We start from the raw sequence: 22,915 nt of genomic DNA, 5'->3' as shown, positions 1-22,915 counted from the left end.
CGCGCAGTGCGGTGTGCTGGGCTCCTCCACTGCAGAGACAGCTGCTTGAGGGAAGGAACTTGACATGCTGCAGCTCCCTCCTGTCACTTTTCATAATGTTATTGTGACCTAAATAATCTTCACCCCAAATAAAAGGGGTGACAATACTTGCAGACATAAATGTAGCCTATTTGGAGAAGAGACAGCCCATGAAAAGCAGTCTGTATTGAGGCTTGTGCTTCACTCTTATTTTGACCTTTTCTTTTAGATGTATTATATTGCATTACATAGGAAGTCAGCCTGGTATGGGTTTTTTCTAGCCTTAAATGTCATGAATTCCCAACATGCTGGGATTTCTGAATTAGGTTTAGGTCAGGTCATCATTAGTGCTTCCTATGTAAGGAAATTTCACCCAAGCTAAGCTTTGCCTTGTGCAGCATCAGACTGTCATTCTCATCGTACCTGCAGAGGTCTGCTTTAGTTTCTCATTCTTCTTTTTCCTCCACTTCCACGGTTTGAAGATCCTGCCCAGTGTTGCCAGTTTGCTGTTTCTCCTCACTGGCGGAGTTCTAATCCCTGAGACCAAGTAGTCAGAACGCATTGCAGGGGACTGCTCCATCTCATCTGGGAAGGGAAGAGAGAGGAAAGCCAGCAGTTAGACAGATGGCTTCAGCAAAAAGGCAGGTGAATGGAGGCTCCTCAGCTAACACATATTTGGTCTAGTTGCCAAGTTAAGCACCATACGACTTTGTCACTGTATTGCTGGAGCCAGCAGCCAGGCTGAGGGATGCCAGCCAGAGGCACTCAGCCTTGCTGGGCCAGCCCAGTGTTTCCTCCTGGCTGCAGCCTTGCACAGCACCCCTCTGGATGCAAAATACTGGAGCATCTCTGCTGCTGCTGTCCCTCAGGGATCTCTCTAGGCTATTATTCAGGCCCACAGAGAGGGAAATGTGCTTAATTTGTACACCCTGTGCTTTATTCCTTCTCTTTCCTGCGTTTAACCATGCCTGGGACTCACCAAGGGAGCGGTGTTGCTCTCCTTCCCAAGGGCTGTGTAACTGTGCATTACAGCCTTTTGAAATGTGGGGAGCTGGGTGCTCCAGAGAGCTTTAGTAGGAGCAGTAGAAATTTAACACATCTGCAAATTAGGCCCACGCAAACTCCAGTTAATCACATAAATGTAATGTTCATTTAGAAAACTTTAGACCTTTATGAAAAGCTGAGAGTGTGAGAAAGCTCAGGTCCCCTCTGAATTCCCAGCTTCCATTTCTGTTCTCAGGGTGCAGGATATTCCTGCCTGTTAAATGAACTCTCTTCACATAAGCTAGCACAGAACACACTGACATGTGTGAGCTAATGCTGTTCTATAAGAACAGTTTGTTTGATATGTGCTATGTAAATAAAATCCTACAGCTATTGTGCAAATTTATTCCTTGAGGAAGCTAAGGGGAAAATTCTTTCCCTTTTGTCCTGCCAAGCCACAGGAATTTACAGATAATACTTCAGCTGGAAAAGCAATTTAGGTATTTTTAATATTTTGTCTTGAAAATACACTCAAACAATATAAAATTGTGAAACAATATACACATACATGTATGCTGACTATTCACAGTTGTGTGCTGGCCAGTACCATGAAAGAAAGAAGCACAGTTCAATCGGTGGTGTTACTGGTGGCTTTATTGAGGTTTGTATTTGAGTACCAGTACAGTGACTGGTAAAAGAAGCTGTGATAAGTGATCAGACATGGAGCTATGAACATATGCACGTTTCCAAGTAATTTCTCTCTGGAACAACATTTATCATAAATCGCTGTATGACTGCAAGATAAAAACTATATAGCATCTTGTAGGTTATGTTTTTAAGTCAACAGGGTGAAAATGCTTAAATCACAGCATGGAAGTGGGGATTTCCAAGTAAACAGGAAACAATTTGGGGGAGATTATTAAACACAGCAGGGGAATGAACACATTCCTCCTCTTCCATTTAATTTTGAAAATGTGGGTAAGAGAGATGAATCATTTAGTGGAGGCAAACTGCAAACCTAGCCATGTGAACTACCAGAACAAGAGAAAAGGCTGAAACTTTTTTTTTCTTTCTCTCCCACTGTACATGTTCAGTGAATTTCTCTTTCAATGTAGTGGAATGAGACAAAAGATTCTCTAAATTCATAGAGTTTATATTGGGTTTAATTTAGAAAGGCTTTTAAATGTACATAAAAATCTATTTTAGGTTTTGAAATGATTGTGTCTACCCAAGGTGCTATTTATGGTTAGCAGTCTGGAGGTCAATATTAAGAAGTTGAGAACAGAAACTAGTACAGAGCCTAGCACAGGGGGAGGGCAGTAGCCTACAGAGTGCAGTTAGAGTGCCAAGATATCATGCTTCTTCCCTAATTGCATATTCAAAACTAAGAAGTATCACAGAAATAAGCTTTGAAGAAGTAGAGCTGCTCTTGATTATGGAGATGGCAATGAGAATGGAAAATGGCAGAGAAGATCTGCTATTAATTTGCTATTATGATTACTTTAAAGCTGTAATAGAAGCCTCAGAAAATAACATTTGGCCATTGCTTGTGACATCCCTCGAGTGGGAATGGAAATGTTCATAAAATTAGCTCCTCTCAAAAGAGCTGTAGATCAGACTGTAAATCAGAGCCTGGGCCCTGGAAGTTTTTTCAGTGGTGTAGGACAGCCTGAGCTCCACCATCCCTGTCTGCCTGTGAGGCTGCACTGCTGCAAGAGCACTTCCTATCATCGCTGGAATTTCTCAAGCATGTAAGTGAAGATTAGAGAAGAATCTGACTTAGAGCAGTACCTTGGCAGGTTGCTGGCCCTGCTGCATTTCATTCAGGATGTAGGTGTCTGCAAAGTGTTTTAGGCATCATCCACATGTAGCATGAGATTGCTTTACTGTTTTTGCCAGATAGGAGGGGACTTAGATGTAACCAAGAAGCCATTCAAACCCAATTCTGCGTGTCCCTAGCAATGTCTGTTATCCCACATATTCTCCTGGGAAAGAGAAGGGGAAGATACTGCAAAGGCGCTAAGAATTCCCTAAATGCCCTGCAGTGGTCAATGTTTCTGTGCTTTCTGCCAGTCTTGTAAGTGGGGCTTCTTCCATCCCCTTCTGCCCTCTTGGCTCTGGAAATGTAGATTTCTACCTTAGATGGGTCACAGATGAAATACACATCAGTCACCAAAGAGAAGATAGTAGCTAAAACAAATGTTCCGGTGGGGGTTTTCATTGGCTTTTAAAATTTATTAATGCTCTTTCAGATGGTACAGAGAGTTCTTAAGCAAATGGTTTTATCACCTGGTACGTTCTCACCATATGCAGTTCCTACACTGTACATTTGGAGAGATGGACACAAATAAAAATAGACAGAGACACAGTAAGACAGATGTCCTGAAGTCATAAATAACAAGGAAATGGTCTCACTGGCAATAAGAATCACAAGAAAGCCCTTGGAGCTCCTCATTTCTAGTCAGTTCCTTTCTTCTTGGGTGTGGGTTGGCTGCTTGGGAGATGAGGAGTTGACAGCACAAAAAGCAGTTCCCACGTACAGCAGGGAATGCTGAAGGAGCAGGCGCATCTAAATACCAGCCAGCTCCTGCAGCCAGCAAGCTGCCAAGACTTGCCAACCCTCCAACCACTCTGTGAAGTATTCAGCACATTTTTTAATCTGCAGTCGATATTTTAATTATGCTAACTGTTCTGTGGAATAATGCGGTTATTCCTCCCAGAGCCTGATAGCCTGGGGCCAGGCCATGCAATTACATGGAGAATGTCTGCAAAATATAAACAGCCAAGAGCCAAGTCGGGACTCTCCAAATCGGCTGGGAGAAGCGAGCAACAGCTTCACTAGCTGCATAACATGGAAGGATGAGGGCCGGGCCTTACACAGGGCTGAGTCAGTACCAGCTTAACCCCCAGCACCCCAGTCCAGTGCAGGGAGGCCAGGCTCAGCTGTCTCACGCTGTCCCCCAAGGACACAGTTCAGCCCTATGGGGCCAAAGCATTAGCTCTGACTGGTGCTTGTTGGCTTTTTCTATTGAAATTACTTGTGAGTCCCTGGTGTACCCTGCAGAGGGCAAAGGCTCCTGTGCTGGAGCTCCGCATCCAAAACAAACTCCTCATCTATCACACGCCTGTCTGATGAGGCTGGGCAAGCGTTCCTCACGGTGCCAGCTGGGGTGATTTCTACAGCTCCTGACATTGGCCAAGAGTATGAGTGGTCTGATGTCTGAGACAGCGCCTCAGACAAGGGGAGAGGTTCTGACCCAATGGGCAGTGCTCTGCAGTGCTGCTCTGGGCTGCAGAATAAACAGGCAAGAGAGAAGAAGGAAAGAAAACATAGTACTTGTCGTGTTTGGCTTCAGTGCCTGACCCCTTGGAGTCTGAGCATCTGCAGCTTCTGTCTACTTCGGTAGCAGTTGTGGTTGATCAGCACTTCTGAAAAATGCTCCATTGCTTTCTTCTTTAAAGTGGTGGGGTAGCATAAAAATACCACTCTTCCTGTTACTCTCTTCTCTATAGGAATCGTGCGTGGACCGTGCAGTGTTCCTGCACATCGGACCTCTCCCATTTACTGATACCAAGTCCTGGCTCTGTTCCATCCAGACTCCTGCAGAACTGGGGCAAGCTTGCTGGGAGTCCTGTGGAGTCTGAGACTGGGATATGTGATGGGAGAGTGCCCCAGGCCTGCACACAGCCCTGCTTGGTACTGTGGACATTTTTGGTGGTGAGAGGATGATGCTGGGGTGAAACTAGGTTCAGTCAGTTGAGTCTAACTTCTTGTCTTTTTTGGTAAACCAAAGAGACTGTCAAATGATGCCTGGGCTGCTGATTACAGCAACTGCAGGCTGTTCTCTGCAGGCTGCAGCGTGGCAGCTGGGCACATCAGGAATGCAGAGCTGGGGTATGCTGACCTTGCCCCGGAGAGGGGCTGGGAGGGACCTGGGAGGTTCTTTTGTGAATACACAAATTGCAACGAGAAGTTTATGGGAAGACGAAGGATGCTGAATTTTAATGTGCTGGGAATTTGTTAACTTCTATTCATGGTAATGGAAGCTGTGCCTTCCTAAATCCCCTGTGTGCACTTCTAGGAGAAGGGCCACTGAAAAATCTGCAACCTGCAGGCAGTTTAAAAATAACACAGCAGAGAGGAGCTGCAGGCAAATTTGTAAGACAGGCGTGCTCTGTTTTCTGATGTGTTGGTTTGTGATGCAGCTCTGCATGTTGCCCCCTTTATCATTACTGCATCCATCTTTGCAACCAGATGCAAAGTTAAAAAAAGGCAAAAGAGGGCTCCCTTTGATCCCCTCCAGAGGGTAGAGACAGAGAATCGAATCAAAATGACCTTTTCAGCTTCTGCGATAGACATGCCTTTGCCACTGCTAACTCCAGTGCTGCCTAGAGTTCATGTCCCCCTTTGTAAAGGATGCTAAGCAGGATGTCACAGGGAGAGCTGAGCTTTCAAAGGGTTCACATCTAGTACTGGTCAGTCCTGAATCATGCAGCCCAGACGTTTGTGATGTTAGCCAAGAAACAGCGCTTCTCTACAAAGGTGCTCTGTGCAGAGAACGCTTCTTATCTAGTGAGAGAAACTTGTGGGAGGAAGAAGGCAGAGAGGTTGTTTTGGTTTTAAAGTAAGGACTCTCCTGAGCTCTGGGAGAGAATTAGCAGAAGGAATAAGTCCCTTTTCCTTAGTTCAGCATCCTAAAGGCAGGAAGAACTGAGCACAAGGACTGAGTCTCCAGTACAGGGGCAAATTGTTTGTGTCTAGAGCCTTTGAATACTTCTGTTATGTTCCAGAGAAGCAGAATTCAATCTGACGAGCTTTTTTATTGCAGTTGTTAGATGTTTCCTGTGATGGAGCTCTTCCTTGTGCTAAAAATGTTTTCTGTCACCTGCATTTCTGCAGACACACTCTCTTTGTGAACTCTCTTTGAAAGAAAGCTGCAGTGGAATGTTCCAGTTCAAAAGTTTCTATTTCAGTTTTCTGAACATACAGAGTCTTGATTTTTCCTATTTTGAATGACTATTAGAAATTAGAAATCAGAATTAGAAATGAGAAAAAAGCTTTTGATGAACCTGAAATCTATATAATTTTTGAAGGACTTCAGTTGTATTTAGAGCTGTGAATGTTTCGATGTTGTTTTGCTTTGGTTTGGAAAAAAATTATACAAAATACTTTGTTAAACAGAAAAATTAGTTCCTGATGGTTTGTTTATTTAGAGAAGGCAAGGTGCCTGTAGTGCAGCATTGAATGCAGTCATAATCTCCTTCTGGATGCACAACTGCTGACATGATACAGATTGCTGCTGTGACGCAGCATATTTGTTACACCATAAAAATATTAAAACAAAGTAGGGAAAATTACAGGACTGAGGTGCAAGTTCAGACATTTACCTAGCCAGATTTATAGTTTATGTATGGCCAACAGTGTAAATAGCTTTGGCTTAAATTCTCCTCTCTCTGTCCTCAGAATTGTCATCAGTTACAGAACCACATGCTCATGATTTCACCTCCCCCAACAGTTTAATCCTGAAAGGAGGCAGCTGGATAGTGGGCCAGGTTCAGCCGCATGATGACTTTGTCATTCACTGAGTTACCTTTGGGAAAATCCGCAATACTAAATTTGTGCAGACTTCAGACTCATGGAGATATGTGAAGGCACATGAGAAATGGCAGAAGGGAGCAGAGTCCTTTATGGGCACCTTACCCAAAACAGCTCTGGGTTCAGCCTCCACAGAATACAGGCTTTTCTTGGGCTGTATCACCTTTCTTTTAGCCAAGGAGTGTGAATCCTGATTAGGTTTTTACACTTGCCCACATGAAAATATAACTTACTGTTTTTTCCTTTCCACCTTTCATGTGGGCTCCTGCACCCAAGCTTCCATTTGCACTTCAAACTCAAATGTTTGCCATGTATCCTTGTTCTATCATTTCCACTGCTCTTTAGTATGTTAAATTATGATTTAACATTTTTCTTTAATTGAAAGAGAAGAAAAAAAAAAAAAAACATAATTTGTGGGTGGTAGGAGGGGGCTGTGCTTGCCAAGGAAGTTTATTTCCATTCTGTCATGCTGTGCTTCCCTTCAAACTATTTGGATTTCAGAACTAGGTTTAGCTGAAATGAATGGGAAACAGATTATGCTTATCAAAGGAAAGAGAGCAGGGAAGTGGCAACTCCAGCTACATCTCTTAGATAAAAATACACTTTATATGCTTGAGATTTGTGATTTCTTCCAGAAGATGTTCCTTCAGGAAGCTGACATATCACCTAACAGCATTACTGCTGTATGAGCCAAGGTGCAAAGAATTAATCAGGAGCCTTTCAGGCTTATGGATCATTGTGTCAAGTCCCAGCAGCACTTCCCATCATTTACAGCACACAGTGTGACATTAGCAGTTCATTAACAAAATAAGTTTTTCAGTGTTTGTATAAAGGAACCCGCAACATGCTTTACCTGGATAAGGAAGAATTAAATAACTGTTAGAAAATGAGCCTAATGAAGGATTGCTGTATAATCACAGTTAACTCAGTTACCTGAGCCTGTAAAACATCGCCTTTGGAGAAGGGGAGCTTGGCATTTGCATGCTTCACACCACCCAGTGAGAACTTGCTCAGGCAGCAACAGAAGAGCATCGTCTGAGATTTACAAAAAATCCCTTCAAATAAAGTCAAATGAGCACCATCCCAGCAGAGGGCCAGGAGCCAGGCTGCACACCGAGCCTTGCCCATCCAACCTGCATCTGCAGAGGGTTTTGTACCACAGGTGCTGGCAATTCCCGGGGCTGGGGTTTTTCCCCAAGCCTCTCAGAGGTGCTGTTCTGTAGAACAGGGGGAGCCCAAGCCCAGGCAGTTCAGGAATGACTTGAACTAGGCTTTTCCCTGGACTCAGCATGGTAACGCTGTTGTCTCCTCTGCAGAACCAGTGTTGCATCACCTACAGTTGTTTAATTAGCTGTATTCTGGCTGTAAGCTTGTTGAAAGGATGTTTTTAATAGCTTCCTTGGGGAGTCTGCAGGCTGAAACATACCCTTTGCTGTCTCCAAGAGGCACTGTCCAATTCATTTCACTGCCGCATTTCCCTGATAGAAGTTATGTTTACAGGGAGATGTTACACCCTGGAAGTTATTGGTGTAATAGCACCATGCTGAAAGGTAACAGTGCATTGCCAGAATCAACCTGTTCAGTTTCTTCTGTCTATGGGAGTCTGTGCCTGTCAGCTATACAACCAGTTGTCACTGTTATATCCACCCCAAATTTGTACATTAGCGAAATAATCAAATCCTCATGTCCTATGCACTCTCATGCCCTTGTAATTAAATGTATAGTTTCCTTTCTTCAATGTACCACAGATCTCCGATGGTGCTCTGTCACTGCTTCTTGTCACTACTACAGATAGAAAGCATTCCTTCTGCTTTGTGAAATGCAAGAGCAGCTGCCTTTTTTCTTTTTTTCCTTTATCACCTCTGCTGCTTTGCACTTTCACTTTCCTCACAACCCTTGGCATAAAATGTGCAGTAGTCAACAGTCTCTGATGCGACTCTAGGCCTGTTATGTAGAACGGGATAGAGATTTGGAAGAAGAAATGCATAGACAAAAATGTGACAAAACACAGACCAGCCACAGAGGAAGGTAGTATAGAAAACAAGTATAATGACTGAATTCAACTTTCATCTAAAGATTTTGCATCTAATTTGGCTCTCTGTAAAACTGTTACAAAGCTGCCAGTAGTTTTTGCATTTGGTTGGGATGTTAATTGCAGTGAAACCCTCCTTGGGAGGCCATATCACCCCAGTGAATGGTTAAACCCATTCTACAGAAGGCGGTCTCCTGCACGTAATGTTCTGTAAGCATGAGACGTCTGTGTGGGGAATGCCTTGAGGGGAGAGCTGTTTTAAAGGTCCAGTTGTTCTACTGTCTGCTGGTATTTTCCAAAGAGGCAATTATACTCAGTAGCCAGAATAGAGCAGGGTACCACAAACCCTCTTGTCCATGATGTTGTTGGAAAGACACGCATGTATGTGCAAACACAGAGCAAACATACTGCTACCGTGCTGTATCAGCTGGGTCTACACTAGCAAGAAGTGCAGCCCGTTAGAAGTGGTTTGTGAAGAGCTGGTGCTGAGGGACTCAACATCCTCTGGTTTGCAAAAAGAATGGTATTTGTTAGGTAATGTAATATTGCGGCCCTTTAACTTGACAGAGGACAAGCCTTTTCCTTAAAAAGTGCAAAGGAAACAAGGTTATTATTAAAAGCAAAAATTCAAATCAAAGTAAACAACCATCCTTCCAGAGATGAACTAAGAACTCTACTAGTTTCTTTCCAGTGGAAGGATGACATTTATTATTTCTCTTACTAAATTATGAGCTTCAAAGTCCTCAAACACACATGCAAATTCTTGCGAGTTGGTACTGAAAGTCACCGGCTTTTAAATTAATGGTACACAGAAACTGCAAATGCCACATAATAAACTTCTATGATATGTTTGCAGATGGTTACTATTTGGAAAATTAGGCAATAGCATGTACAGTTGTGATGTTTAAAGACTACACTGCTGACACCATTTTGGAAAGAACTACCTTAAACTGGAATAAGCAGGAGAGCAAGAGGTCGCACACAAACTTGTTCAAAGTAGGTACAATGAATACTGAGTTAAATAAGATATAAGTAGTAGCTGCTGAGAAATGACTTCTTGATATTTTAAAGCCTGTTAGATAGCAGCGTTTGTAAAGGATCCCCAAATCTGCCTTTAAGTGCCTGGAAGGTCACAGTGTGTCACCAAAAGCATCACCATGTGGCTAATGCATCAGGCACCATCCTGCTCACCCTACATCAGTCAGTGTGGGGGGTGCGGAGCCTCTTAAATCTGTATCGGTACAACAGGCCCTCTCTGTGCCATGTTTCTCATACATATCGAAGTTACTGACCAAAATCCTGTTCTGAACAGTTTGTCTGAGCAGGTAAGACTTGTCCAGTCCCAGACTTACAGACTTCACGTACAATATAATGGTGTAAAGCAAAAAAATAACAACAACAAAATCCTGGTGGGATTCTGTGATACTGAGATGTGTTCTGGGAACACGCGATTACAATTCTATTTTGCTGGTTAGTGGCTATGCAAAAGAACAAAAATTGCCAAAATTAAGAGCATGGAAGGAAGCTCTGTTGGACTTTTTTAAGAATAACAGTTCTAGGCAGTTCTTTGGTCTCCTAAGAGCTCTTGATTTTCATTTGGGTCATGTTTTTGAGGAGGAATCATCTAATGAATATTTTTCTAATGTTTACCTTTCATCAGCAAGAATACTTGGACTCTTTCCCCATGGTTCCTTCTTTTTTTTTTTTTTTTTAATTGAAAGGGATAACCAGATTTCTGAGAAAACCTTCATTTTAAAACCACCACAGTATATGGACTGAACTTCTGTTTTAACATGAGTTTCTTTTATTTTTAAAGTAAATAAGAGCCTTGTTCACTTCAACTATACCATGGGCCTGTTCTTACAAGTCTCACAAAGCCCAAATATCATGGAAGGAAAAACAACATGGAATATTTTTACCCTGTCTTACCTAAATTTATGTATTTTTTTAGTTCTTCCAAGAGGAAGAGAAATGGAATAACTACTCAGTTTCTCTTCAGCTTTCATATTTTAACTGTATTCTCAGCTGCTCGCATGATTCATGGAGAGCTGGAAACAGAGGTGCTCCCCCTCCCCCTTAGTATTATAATATCTGCTTCTTCCCAAGGAACCCTGTGAGTCTTTTGGGGTATGCCACTAAAAATCCACAAAAATCTCCTGGAAGCGTCTTTGTGCCAGAAACCTACACGGGTGCTAACAGAGGAAGTGCCAATATCTTAGCTCCAAAAACTGATTACTTGTGAGTGTAATGAAAACTAAGATATTTCAAGATTTCCATATCGCTGTCTTGAAATGTATGCCGTAGCTCTTTGGTATTTGCAGAGGCTTCAGACTGTTGTTGACTTTGTGGATTGTTTTGTGTAATGATGGTATTGAATTTCACTTGTCTAGGCACAATTTGGATTTGATCCTGGGATGTTCCAAGAAACTCTAAAGTCCACAGGCTCTTATAAGAACTGGAAAGGTGTTCAGTGCTTTGCCAGGCTGATCCGTGCTATTCCATGCCCACTCCTTCCTGGCAGTGTGAGTTATATCCAAATTAAATCTGTTTGGAGCTTCCTATGGTTCTGTATTTAGAAATAGCAGGGGATGTTCAGGGCAGAAATCCATTCTTCATTCTGAAATTCCTTCACTTCATTGAGAATAAGCCAGATCCCTCATAATTTGGCTTGTGACTAGACTGAACAGATCATATCAAACCAAGTCAAGGATTTAGTGCAGTAATAAAGAAAAAAAGAAAGGTCAGCTTACCCAAGCATAAGCCAAGTTCATTGGCAGATCAAATGGAGTCATACAAAAAACAGAACAGTAAAAACAAAAATGTGGTGAAACATGGTAACAAAAGAAATTGGTATCAAATGTGCCTATGCGCTCTACTGGATTTATAGGCACGTATTATGCCTTACACTGCCCTGTTTGAATCATGCTAGCTTGAGTTTATCTGTCCCTAATATAGAGCTTCAGTCCTAAATGCCTGAACATAAGGTCAGGCGCAGTTTATCATTCTGAAATTACACCTCCCTGTCAAAGACTATTCCCTTTCTCCCTGGGCTACCTTTCCTCTTCCCTATATTGATTCTGCTTCTACAAACAACTCCTTTTTTTTGCTACCACTTCACCATCCGTACAAGTCTGACTGCTTGCCCTGCACGCAGCCTTCTCTTCCTGCCCAGTACAGTTGCTGATCCTCTGGACAATAACAGTCTGACTTTAATCAAGACTGTGCAGGAAGAACCTTTCTTCTCAGAGAAAGCTTTTAGACATTACAAGTATTCAGGATTGGTTTACCACACTGGGTAATGAAGCAGAGCTAAAAATACCATATGTTCTTTCGACATCGCCCATTCATTACAATAAATGACTGAAATTTCTGTGACTGCAGAACAAAACATGTTTTATGTTTTTGCTTTTAAGTGAAGCTGTGTATAAAGCTCTTTGCCACTTGGACTACTCTCTTAGTGTTTTACATAAGAGGATAACAAAGTTTATTTGGAAAAGGCAGAGAAGCCTAAGGCTTGTTTTCCTCTCATTTTCTTGAATGAATGAGGAGAGATCTTGGAGTGTGAGATCACGGAAGTGTAACTGGACAAATTTTCTCCATTATACCTTATAGGGAGGTCATGGGTTGAGGCTGCCCTTCAGAACATCACCCATTATTGGCAGTTCACTGCAGTGGATAAGCAGAAGTCCTTTCAATCATCTGCGAGCATCCTATGCAATCTGTCTAAGTTGGTTTCGGCAACTGAGATGAGATTATCAAAGCGTGAGAGAGAACTGACACATAAGGCCAGATTGTTTGAAGATGTTTATTTTCAGCCATTTCACATAGTCTCATCCACTACTTGTATTTTTTGAACTTAGAGATTTTTTCCCCAGTAATTAAAACTCTGAAGGCGGGCATTCTTGCCTGCACAATGAAGTAACTTACAATATTTTTAAAGTATTTAAAAAAAAAAAAAAGAAACACACACAAAAAGCTCAAGTAATTTTTTCCTTTCAAGTGCTGAAATGATTTCCTAGTGCTATTAATAGAAGAGCCTTTCCCTGTGGAAAAATTAATTCTTCTATTTAAAGCAGGGGAAAAGCTTGAAAGAACCAAAAAAAAAAAAAAAATATATATATATATATATATATGATTCTGACATCTGGCTATCAGGTATAACCCTTGGATGATGAGGTCAGATAGCGCCTCAAGTTTAACAAAACATGTTTATTTGGAAATAAGGCAGAATGATCACCAGGGCATCCTTTCCCCACACAGTTGCTCACAGTGGCTGCATGCTTGCTAGAAGCCCACCCAGCTCATCTCTTAGTGCTGAGGGCAGCAAGTTTAAGAGACTGGACTGACAGCACTGAAAAACGTAGATCTTTGCATAAACAAAGAAATAGGTATGGCTAGTGAAGTGGCATGCCTTCCCCAAACTGCTGGGCGGTGAAGCTTGACCCTAAAGACCTAACCGGCCCCTGATTAGCAGAGCAGGTGCTAGGCTGTCCCTGTGATCTCCCTGTAGAGGACTGATATTGATACTGGCCACGATGACATTTTGTGTGGGCATAGGACTAAGATTTTCTGGCACAATGAACCAGCAAACAGAATGCTTCCCTGGGAGTTTAAAGAGGGCATTTTATCCTGAACAGCTCAAACCCTGTCCCGTTAGACTCTCCTTCTTTGACATGTGCTGGCACTCAGTGATTCTGTTCACATGCTGACCTTGTGGCCTGGGTGCCGCTCTCTCAGTGTGCCCGAGTTATGTGTCCTGTGCGTTCCCATGGGGGCCACTCAGAGAGATCATGTTTGCAAAAACACATGGGTATGTTACCCATAATATGCAATTCACAGTAAAACCACCAAAACCAGAACAGAATGCTTAAGCTGAAAATAAAACATCTTATGATTTCATTCTTTGTTCTGTTTAATAAGGAAATGGAAACAAGAGATGTTTGTAAAACGTACAGAGAGGCATTGTGCTGGAGATCTCTGAGTAACCCAAGTGAGGCAGGGTGCTTAACCATCGCTGCGGCATTCGTACAGCCACGGGCTCTCACATGGGGAGCTAAGAAGCACTGCCAATTAATAGTGTGCTGGACGGAAGGAGTGATGTATTTCCATGGCGTTGAAGTAGACACAACAGCTCAGGTGCCCTAACACAGCGTCTTTCCCACAAGGTAGACAAGCCTTTAGAAGATCAACATGAACAAGTATGCCTTGGTTCATAAAGTCTTGGGCTAGTATCCAATAAATTCAGTTCTAGGGCATTTAGCGTCAGATCAAAACTTTCCAGTCCCAGAGATTGAGTAGAGATTGAGTAAAAAATCATTCTACTATCTCCAATGTGTTCAAAAAATATTGATCAGGCAGCTTTGTTCCAACAAGCCTTTTGCTGGATCTGGTACCATTTGCCTGTGCCACTTGGGCTTCACGCCGTACCGAGCATTGTCTGTCTTCCCACAGTTGGCATCAATCTGGCATAAAAGCACAGAGCTGGCATACACTCTACATCACAGCTCTGGCTGATTTGACAGAAATGTGATCATTTGCCCATGCTTGATCTGGATGAAACCTGTACTGCTGGTCAAAACAATCGTGCACAGATCTGGTGTTACCATCAGCCTCTCTTTTGATGACAGCCCGCCTGTGCCAGAAGGTGACGTGAAACTAACGGGACCTCTCTGCCTGCTGCCCTGGCAGAGGCCTGGCGGTGAGAAGCAAAATGAGACATTGCACGGTGGCTTTAGTCTCTGTACAGATCGCTTCCGCTCAGTGCCTTTAACCTTCAACAGTTATCACGTGCTATGTGAACAGAGTATTTTCATGGGACATAGCCTATGCTGTGCAGCTGCACAAGGGTGTTGCTCCAGTTTCAGAGCAAAATAGACCAGCATTTTCCTCATGTTTGCTTTTCTTTGGTTTTGGCTTTGGACTTTTTGCTTATGCACTGCAAATGCATGTGTTCCACCCTCACCAAATTTATGGATATCCTATATTCTCATGTAGGTCAGAGTGAGAGCGCGTTTGGGCCTTGATTTTTGAGTGGCATGATCACTATCACAGATCTAAATTCAGCAAAGCCAAATTCAACTCTCCTTCCCCCTCCCCCCCCCCTCCCCCCCCCCCTGGAGTTGGCAGAATGGCAAGGGGAGAAGGGTAGTACTTCTTACTATTTAGTCAACATTAAAAGTGTAAAGCTTTGACAGTTGAGCATCTCCTAAGCCAAAACTGGCCAAGCCAGCTGAAAGAAATCAAATGTTCCTGCTTTATAATGCAAACCTTCTTATTTGTTGAAAATGTTCCAGGGTGGCTGCAGGGTGTGCTAAGCCTGCCTAAAGGCAAGTTTAACTTACGTTTTGACTGTTTAAGAAAACAAACAAACAAAAACCTGCAACTCTGTTTCTCTGCTATGCACTTTGGCACTCAGCAAATAAATTCTAGCACAGCAACTGCAAAGCCACTTGGGACAGACAGGCTTTTCAGGAAGGTAGTTTTCAGCATTTTGCTCTACAAACTAACCTGGATGCTCTGTGGTGTTTAAATGATACAAAACCTACATGAAATGACTTGGTATCATGTATTAGTATGCTGTTTGCCAACAGTTATGTAACTCTAACAACCACATCTTACATAATATTTTTTTGTAAGTGCCAAGTGCTTTCTAGAGGAGGAAAGCTGAAACACAACATATATTGTGACCTCTCTTAGGTCAAGCCAATGCTGGAAAGAGGATCTTCATGGCTGAATATTGGTCCAGCACTCTGCCTTTTAGTTTGTTGAGTTAAACCCTGCAACCGAGCAAATGCTGACTGCAGACACAGGCCCAGGAAGTTCCAGAGATGCCTGGTGGTGTGATGCATCTGATCTTGCAAGGATCATGAATGAATGCAAGATCTGCCAGGTCAGCACTGTCTGGAGTGAGTGCCAGCTGAAGGTGCACATGTGGATAATGTGCCCTTTAAAAAAAAAAAAAAAACTGGAATTGCACATAGAATGATTGCCCTGACAGTCACAAAAGAATATTTTTAATGATTGTGGTGTGCAGCTGTACATGAAGTATGTGCGTTTTTAGATCTGATCTGATATATAGCTGCCGCAGCTGTACGTATGAATCATATGGTGGCTATATTCGTGGCTAGTTCTGACTGTGTACATGTAACAGCTCGGTTACACAAGCAAACCAAGGACTGCCAATATACATCTTTTTGCAGACTCATTTAGTCGCCTCTCTTTGACATTGTGGCCTTAGATTCAGTGCAAACAGAAGGACAGCTTCACAGTTCTTATAATTTGCAGAATGAGACCTTGCTATACAAGCATAATTTCTTGCCACGATTCTTCTCAAAATAGATTAATCCTTGTAGAAAATGAGAGCAGAGGCTAATGAGGGTTATAAGGCACAGATGGAGTGGTACCAGTAATTACTTCGTACAAACACGGCAAAGTAATAGTTTCTAGCATGTTATTGAACAAAATCAAGCCCTACTAGCACACATAGCTACAGGGGAATTTATTCTGAAGTCAGATGTGACGATGCCTGGCTGTCTTCTGTGGAAAGACGTGACACATGGTCTATCTCATCTCGCCTCCTTCCATTTAATCACACTTTTAATGAGCAGAAACATAAAAAGTAAACAGTTCCTTTCTCTTCCACAATAATACTAGCTTTCTTTCTATGGCATTTACTTCAGATAACCAGTGTTCATTTTTAGACCCCCTGTTCAATATTTCATTGAGAGAACTTCACAAGCATCTTCCAACCTCTATTTTTGAAGCTTCAGCAATGTTCGTTTGTGTACAGTTAAGGAATGCAAATTTCTCTCAGAAAGGACTCTGTCTGTCTGCGTAGGGGGAAGGGTTGCTTCTAGGGTTGCCTTTCAGTCCAATTCCTTTCTCAACTGACAGCAAGCCAGAACTACATAGACCAGAATGCAGCTGTACTGTAATTTGTATACTAGGCCCTCATTTACAGATAGTCCCTAAAATCTAAATTTTATTCAGGAATTTGCTGTCTCCTATTATGAATTTTACTGGATAATGAAGTATTCTGAGAAAAATTACTCTAGTGGGCAAAGCATCAAACTGTGCTGTAGTAGTTATAGAATGACAGATAAACGTTTGCATCTTAATGCATATGCAAATATCAGTAACTGCCATTCATAATGGCATTTATTAAGTTCCATGGTATTGTATACTTGGAAGAAAATAATATGGTGTGTCTTTTGGCACAGGTTCCCGTCCTAATAGTAACAGAAGGGCATGTCCACAGCATACGTCTATTCTAAACCCACTTTTTTCACTTCAAAGTATTTAAAATAGTGAGTCAGAGATCCAAAGCCACACGATTGATAGATTGAATTTGCGTTCTATTTTGCCTTCAAAATAGAAGATTAAAAAGGAAGATTAAAAAATATTCAGCTTTTTTTAATAAACTCTGAAAATTGTTTGCAACTTCCTAATGCCAGAATTTCATAATCCTAAATTCCAAATGTGATACTCAGTATAAAATTAGAATAGTTGACAGCTCTGCAGATCCAGGGCTTTTTACTTATGTCATCAATTCATTGAAGCCAGCAGAGAATGCAAAAACTAGAATTGAAAAAATATTCTGGAGAAAATTTTTCAGTGGTGCATTTGAGTTGAAGAGTACCCTTACCCTCCACCCCCCAAAATCTCTGATTTGTGTTTTTATTTTGAAGCTGTTTGTTTCATCTTCCTTCAGTTTATCAACATAGGAAATGCTGAAAGTTTCTTTCAAATAGATTTTTAAGTACTTTTCAGAACTGCCAACATAGTAAAATATCAGTTATTCACACAGCTCAAGGCTTCTCTGGATTTGCAGACTGTTGCACTTGCTGTCTCGTTTTATTCATTATAATTGGGTTTCACAGTGCTAATCTCTCTGGAATATAGCATTTATCTCCTTCCACATGATTGTTAAATGCTGTATTGAAAGGGAATTATCACCTATCTTCCATCTTTTACCCTGAGAGGAATGAGAAAAAATGGGAAAAGTTGTTATTATCTGGGGGAATTGGGAAGGCTTAGCAGATTCTGCTGTTTTTCTCTACTTTGTGCAGCTGTTAGAGCTGACGTCCAGGGTTGGTGCAGGTGTAACATTGCACTTGTAGTCTTCAAGGGTACTGTGCCACACAAATCAGCCTAGACCTATTTTATTGGCACTAAAAGTAAGGGAGAAGATGCTAACATAGGAAGAGAAAGGGACCTTTGCCTGTGTTATTGTTGCCAGGTGTTTGAGTCATAACTCTGACTTGAAAATTACATTCCGTCCCCTCCCTTGCCTTGTATTTCACCCCCACACCAGTGGAAGAGGGGCAAGGAAGAGACAGGAAATTCCAGGATCTCCTTGGCTCTCTGGGTTTTGACCCTTTAAGGTGCATGTGGACCAAATTTTCAAGGATTCCTTTCTAAAAGTGAAAATCTGAAATTTGCATTCTTAAAGTTTCTGATGGTTCAATGTATGTGTTCATCTTCCAAAGCTCTGGGATAAGTACTGCCAAGGTAGTTTGGTGCTTAGTGATCATGCCTTGATAATCTTGAAATAAACTGAGATGTACCTTTAGAGAAAAATTCAGTATTGCAAAAATAACGTTGCAGGCTGATAATTCAGTTCTCAGTGAGTAACAGTTTATTTCTTCTTGAGGACATTGATATTAATAGATTTTTGAAATAGACAATAGAAATTAATTAATTTTCTGGTTATTCAGAAGAGCTTTGTAAAGTGAGTCATGAAGGCTCAATAATCCATGGTTTAATTTAAGTTATGTGACTTCTAAGAGAACCTCAAGATTTTCTGGGGAGAAGGGTGCACTTCCTGAAGAAAGAATTGAAGAACAGGGAACCATAACCATAAAACCATAAAACATCCTGAGTTGGAAGAACCAGGGAAGTAAATCTGAAGGATTTCGGTGCACAAAAGCTGGAGAAAGCTGGTCCAAGCAGTCTCAATGGAAGATGGGATGACAACGACCCATGGTTTGTGTTCAAATTCTGTCCTTGGTCTTACTTTTAAAGTAACACTTAGTGGCAAAGTTATAAATAAATAGATTAAATAATAAATATTTGATGAGGCTGGCTGTATTAAATATTACAAGTAACTCTCAGATTAGTCACACGTGGTATTTCCTCTTCAGCCACTGAGCAACTGGTGGAGCTGAGCATTTGTTGCACAGTTAACAAATCATGGGATATTTAAACAAATCAGTACTCTCAGTAGGTCAAGTTTCTACCATTTCATTAGACTATTTTTAAAATTGTCTGGTTTTATACTGCAGGCCTATTTATTCCCTGAAATGTATTCCTCTGTGTATGTGGAGCATGAAAAATTAATTCCACTAACAGGTATTCTTTAACTAGGTCTCTAGAGTTCTGTGGGCCTGAATTACACTGCATTTTCCAGTATCTTTTTAATTTTGCATGTTCTAGATTAAAAAAAAAAAGTTTCCTTTAAAAATCATTGCCCTCTTCTCTGTAATGGTGACAAGAAGTGAAGAGGATATCAAAAAGTTCCTCATCAGCATAAATAAATTAAAATTCCCACTTCAGAGACGCCAAGAGGGATGAAGCAGCTATTAAACATTTGAAGAGGTAGCTAGAAGCAGAGATGACCAAAATGAAGCTCCCCGATATTAGCAACTCTCTCCACACTTGTATTGTTAAAGGTCAGATAATCTGTTAAAACAGAAATGTCTGAAGGCAGTATGGCTGGAGAAGAGAGTGTGATACACTGTCTAAATGATGGCAGGTCACATTGTCAGTTCTACTGTACTTGCAGATTATGTTCAGCTTTCTCACATAATGGCCAGTCTTCTATTTTTGTCACAACTACCTGTCTCCTCCTCCCATCATCTCTTCGTATGCTTGCCTGCTGATGCCCAATATTGCAGAGGTTTCAAAGGTTTGCAGAAATTTCACAGCAGTGATCCTGTGTCACCCAGCAAAGGAGATCTACGTGCACTGTTTATGAGTTCATACAGTTCTACTTCCCGCATAATAGCAAATTCACATTTAATTAGATATTTTTGTTTTCTCGTTATCCATCTTACATGCATAATTGTCCTAATTGTGCCCATGGGATAATTTCACGGCTGTATTTATATACCGGACTAAGGCATCTGTTTGCACAGTTTCCCTGGAAATCTGGATACATAAGAGCAGGTACATTAAGGACAGCCTTGACAATAGTTGAAAGCACCACATCTGTCTGTCTCGTAGAGGGGACAGGAGGAAATCCTCTGCTCTGCTCTGTTAGAAGCTGAGCAGCACAGAGTAGGAGAACACAGCTGGGGGCTCAAGGCAAAAGCAAAGATGTGCTCCCAGAAGCTGCTGTGGCATGAGGTACCCTGAACTTCTTTCTCAGGGATTAGTGTTTTTGAGTTGCATAAAAGGCAGAAAGGATGTTGTGAACCTGCTGCTGACTTCACAGCACCTTCTGATCATAGGAGACACCAGCAGTAACACTCCCCTGACCTGCGTGGCTTAGCAGTGACCAGCTGGTTAGAGCAGGGAATAGCGATGGGGCAGTCGTCTCTAGCAACATCCCTCCCCGAGCTCTGTGGCTTCCAAAAAGGCTTCTCAGCAAGCCAGAGAGGTCTTGTGGGAAGGCAAATCTGTAATATAAGCAGCTGAAATCATCAGCATGTGGCATGGAGCTGTATAAACTGTACTGACCTGCATGCTTGTCCTGGTGACTAACATGGGGCTGTTCTCAGCTGACGTGCAGAGCCTTCCCTTGGACTTTCCATCTGCTAACATTTGTAATTGCTCATTTTATTAGGGAATTAACAATTTTTTTGTTGTTGGAAAATGGTAATATTGCCAGTGTACAGATCCTTGTGTTGTTCCTCTGTTTTTTGATAACCTAAGGCTCCCTGACAAAGTTGGTCATTTCCCCAGCACATCCTGGGTTGGAACCTGCTCTGCTTGACAGTGACAACATGGTCTGGGGAAAATGAGAAAGATGCAGTCTGAAAGGTGGTTCCTCTCATTCAGCCAAACTTTACATCTTAAATACCAGTCTTTTTCCTACGGTATTGTCTTAACTTTTCCTTTAACCAGTCATGGTATTTTAGGACAGCTTTATCTTGAATTATGGGCACCTATTTCACCTGGCTTTTAAATGGAGTGTATTTTTAACAATTTAAAGAGAGCTTGTAGGCATCTTGCTTTTTGGACTGTCCATTTTAGGGTTTCCAGTTTACCTAATAAGCTGATTTTTTATGTAGTCCCTTTTCTAGAAATTAAGTACCTGAATGCTGGACTTTGTCTCCTATTATTGATATTTGTCCATAATTTACAACTCTCATGAGAATTTCCACTCCTGATGTGTTGCAAGAGTTTCTTTTCATTGAAAACAGAAGTTTCCAGTCACACTTAAGTCCATTTGATTCACTGAGATGGTTAGGCAAATATTAACAACCTCTGTAAACAAGAACAAGCCACACAGGAGAAACTCCTCCTTAACCCCCTCCCTGAAGAGCCATTTGGAACAAATGGCTGTGTGCGTAATACACTTTTTCCTAATTAGCATCTGTGGCAATAAACCACTTGGGTACATTTGATAGGCTTTTATCTTAAGATTAAATTTACATTTGCTGCTAGGTACCTCCGACATCTTCATTCTTGTTTTAGATCTGTCATAACATGATTATTGTGTGATCACTACTGACAGCAGAACTGTCTCTATTTGTATAAGGCTCAAGCTTATCTCCAGGCATGGGCTCTGCAGCCATGCCAAGTGAAAAATTTTTCTGTGACTTGGCCTCTTAGGTTTCAAAAATTATTCTCGTTAGAGTGTCAGGCAGGTTTTTTTGTAGCCTTATAAGGACTCCAAGACAAAAGCTGTAACAAAACCAAAACCAACCAAACAACCCAAAAAAAAAATACAAGCAAATAATTGATAAATTATTTTTAGTGAGTGTCTGTCTGAAGAAATTGCAATTTAAATATATATTTAAAAAAAAAAATAAAAAAAGAAAAAAGGGTAGTCAAACTTCACAAGACATACTGAGGCACAGATTTTAATGACTTTTCCAAAGTTTTGAAGAACTGGATGTAGAACAGATCCTTTCCTTAGTCCGGTACTCTAACCACAAAACTGTTTTTCTTACCACAAAGAACTAAGTGTTTTCACGGGTAAGTTTTCCAGGGCAGATTAACAACCAGTGTCATAAATTGTTACAGCTCTTATAAATCAGTCCATCTATTACTGATTATACCAACTGAAGATCTGCCACAGGCCTCTCCAGTAGCTGGTTCAGAACTGATCTTGGCTTATCTCCCTGAGAAGTAAAAAAATATATATCAAATGAAGGTGATTTAATAAACATTAGAAAAAGAAGATAACAGGATTTCAAGTTCCAGTTTCCATGGAAAAATCCATAATTTTCAAATTTCATATGTCATAATTTTCACTTATTGGAAATGAACAAATTTTCCCAGCTCATGCTAGGAACTGTTGACTAAATCAGAGCAGTCTTTCATCTACTTCAGTTACAGCGTTTTCACCATTCAGTTCCTCCCCAGCTGCCTCAGTGAAAAGTGCAAAAAAGGATGAAAAATATCATACCACTGCAAAGTTACCTCTCACAGACATCGCTTTCAGAGATCAGAAACAGAAAAAGGAAACTGCAATAGGAAGGTGAACTGACCGCTACAAATCTAACAGCAATCTAATTCGGTTCACCACAGGGACCTTTGGGATTTTCATACCTTATGTGCTTAATCAGATTTGAGATAATGTCCATTCATTAAGGAAACCATTTTTATTTCCCCAGGTTAGTAGCTTTCTTTCTCCAAACAGCTTTGCACTCCACTCTCTCTACAACAAAAGCCTGATAAGTGTTCAAGTCAAAACCACACAACAGAAAAATGCTGAAGTGAAACTGGAAACCTTTTACCCACTCTGAGCTGAGATTTGTTTGCTTCTAACACCCAAGGGGAGTGAGGAAAAGTGTTCCAGTCACATGGCTGAAGTTGTATTGGGCAGTTGTCAGCATGACAAAACCACGCTGAAAGAAATTGCATGATGTGGTCTACTATGAATCAAGTCCTTTTCAGCCCAACAAAAACTACAGAAATCACACTCTGTTACTTCAGGGTTTCTTTATAATTGCAAAATAGTGCAGGGTTTCCAGCAGACACAAGGGTTTTTGGGTAGACAAAATATTTCCATGTATGTGAGAGCAATGAATTAATCAGGTATAATTTATCACCTCATGTGTATAATGTGTTTAATGCCTACAGTGTAGCCACCAAAGGTTATTACAGATATGGGG

The 22,915-nt window shown here is 41.3% G+C and overlaps 1 protein-coding gene across 3 annotated transcripts in view; it reads right to left on the bottom strand.

The window, feature by feature from the left end:
• The window catches only part of PHACTR3 (phosphatase and actin regulator 3), a 104,719-nt gene that overhangs the window by 47,347 nt on the left and 34,457 nt on the right, over positions 1 to 22,915 (bottom strand). For all 3 annotated transcript variants that reach the window (XM_068700063.1, XM_068700064.1, XM_068700066.1), the window contains one exon: positions 442 to 603. In XM_068700063.1, coding sequence (XP_068556164.1) covers positions 442 to 603 — 162 coding nt within the window. The remainder of the gene's footprint in view (positions 1 to 441; positions 604 to 22,915) is intronic.

This window comes from Anas acuta, chromosome 16, assembly GCF_963932015.1.
Source record: "Anas acuta chromosome 16, bAnaAcu1.1, whole genome shotgun sequence".
Taxonomy (NCBI): domain Eukaryota; kingdom Metazoa; phylum Chordata; class Aves; order Anseriformes; family Anatidae; genus Anas; species Anas acuta.
This window is presented reverse-complemented; position numbering and strand designations above follow the sequence as displayed.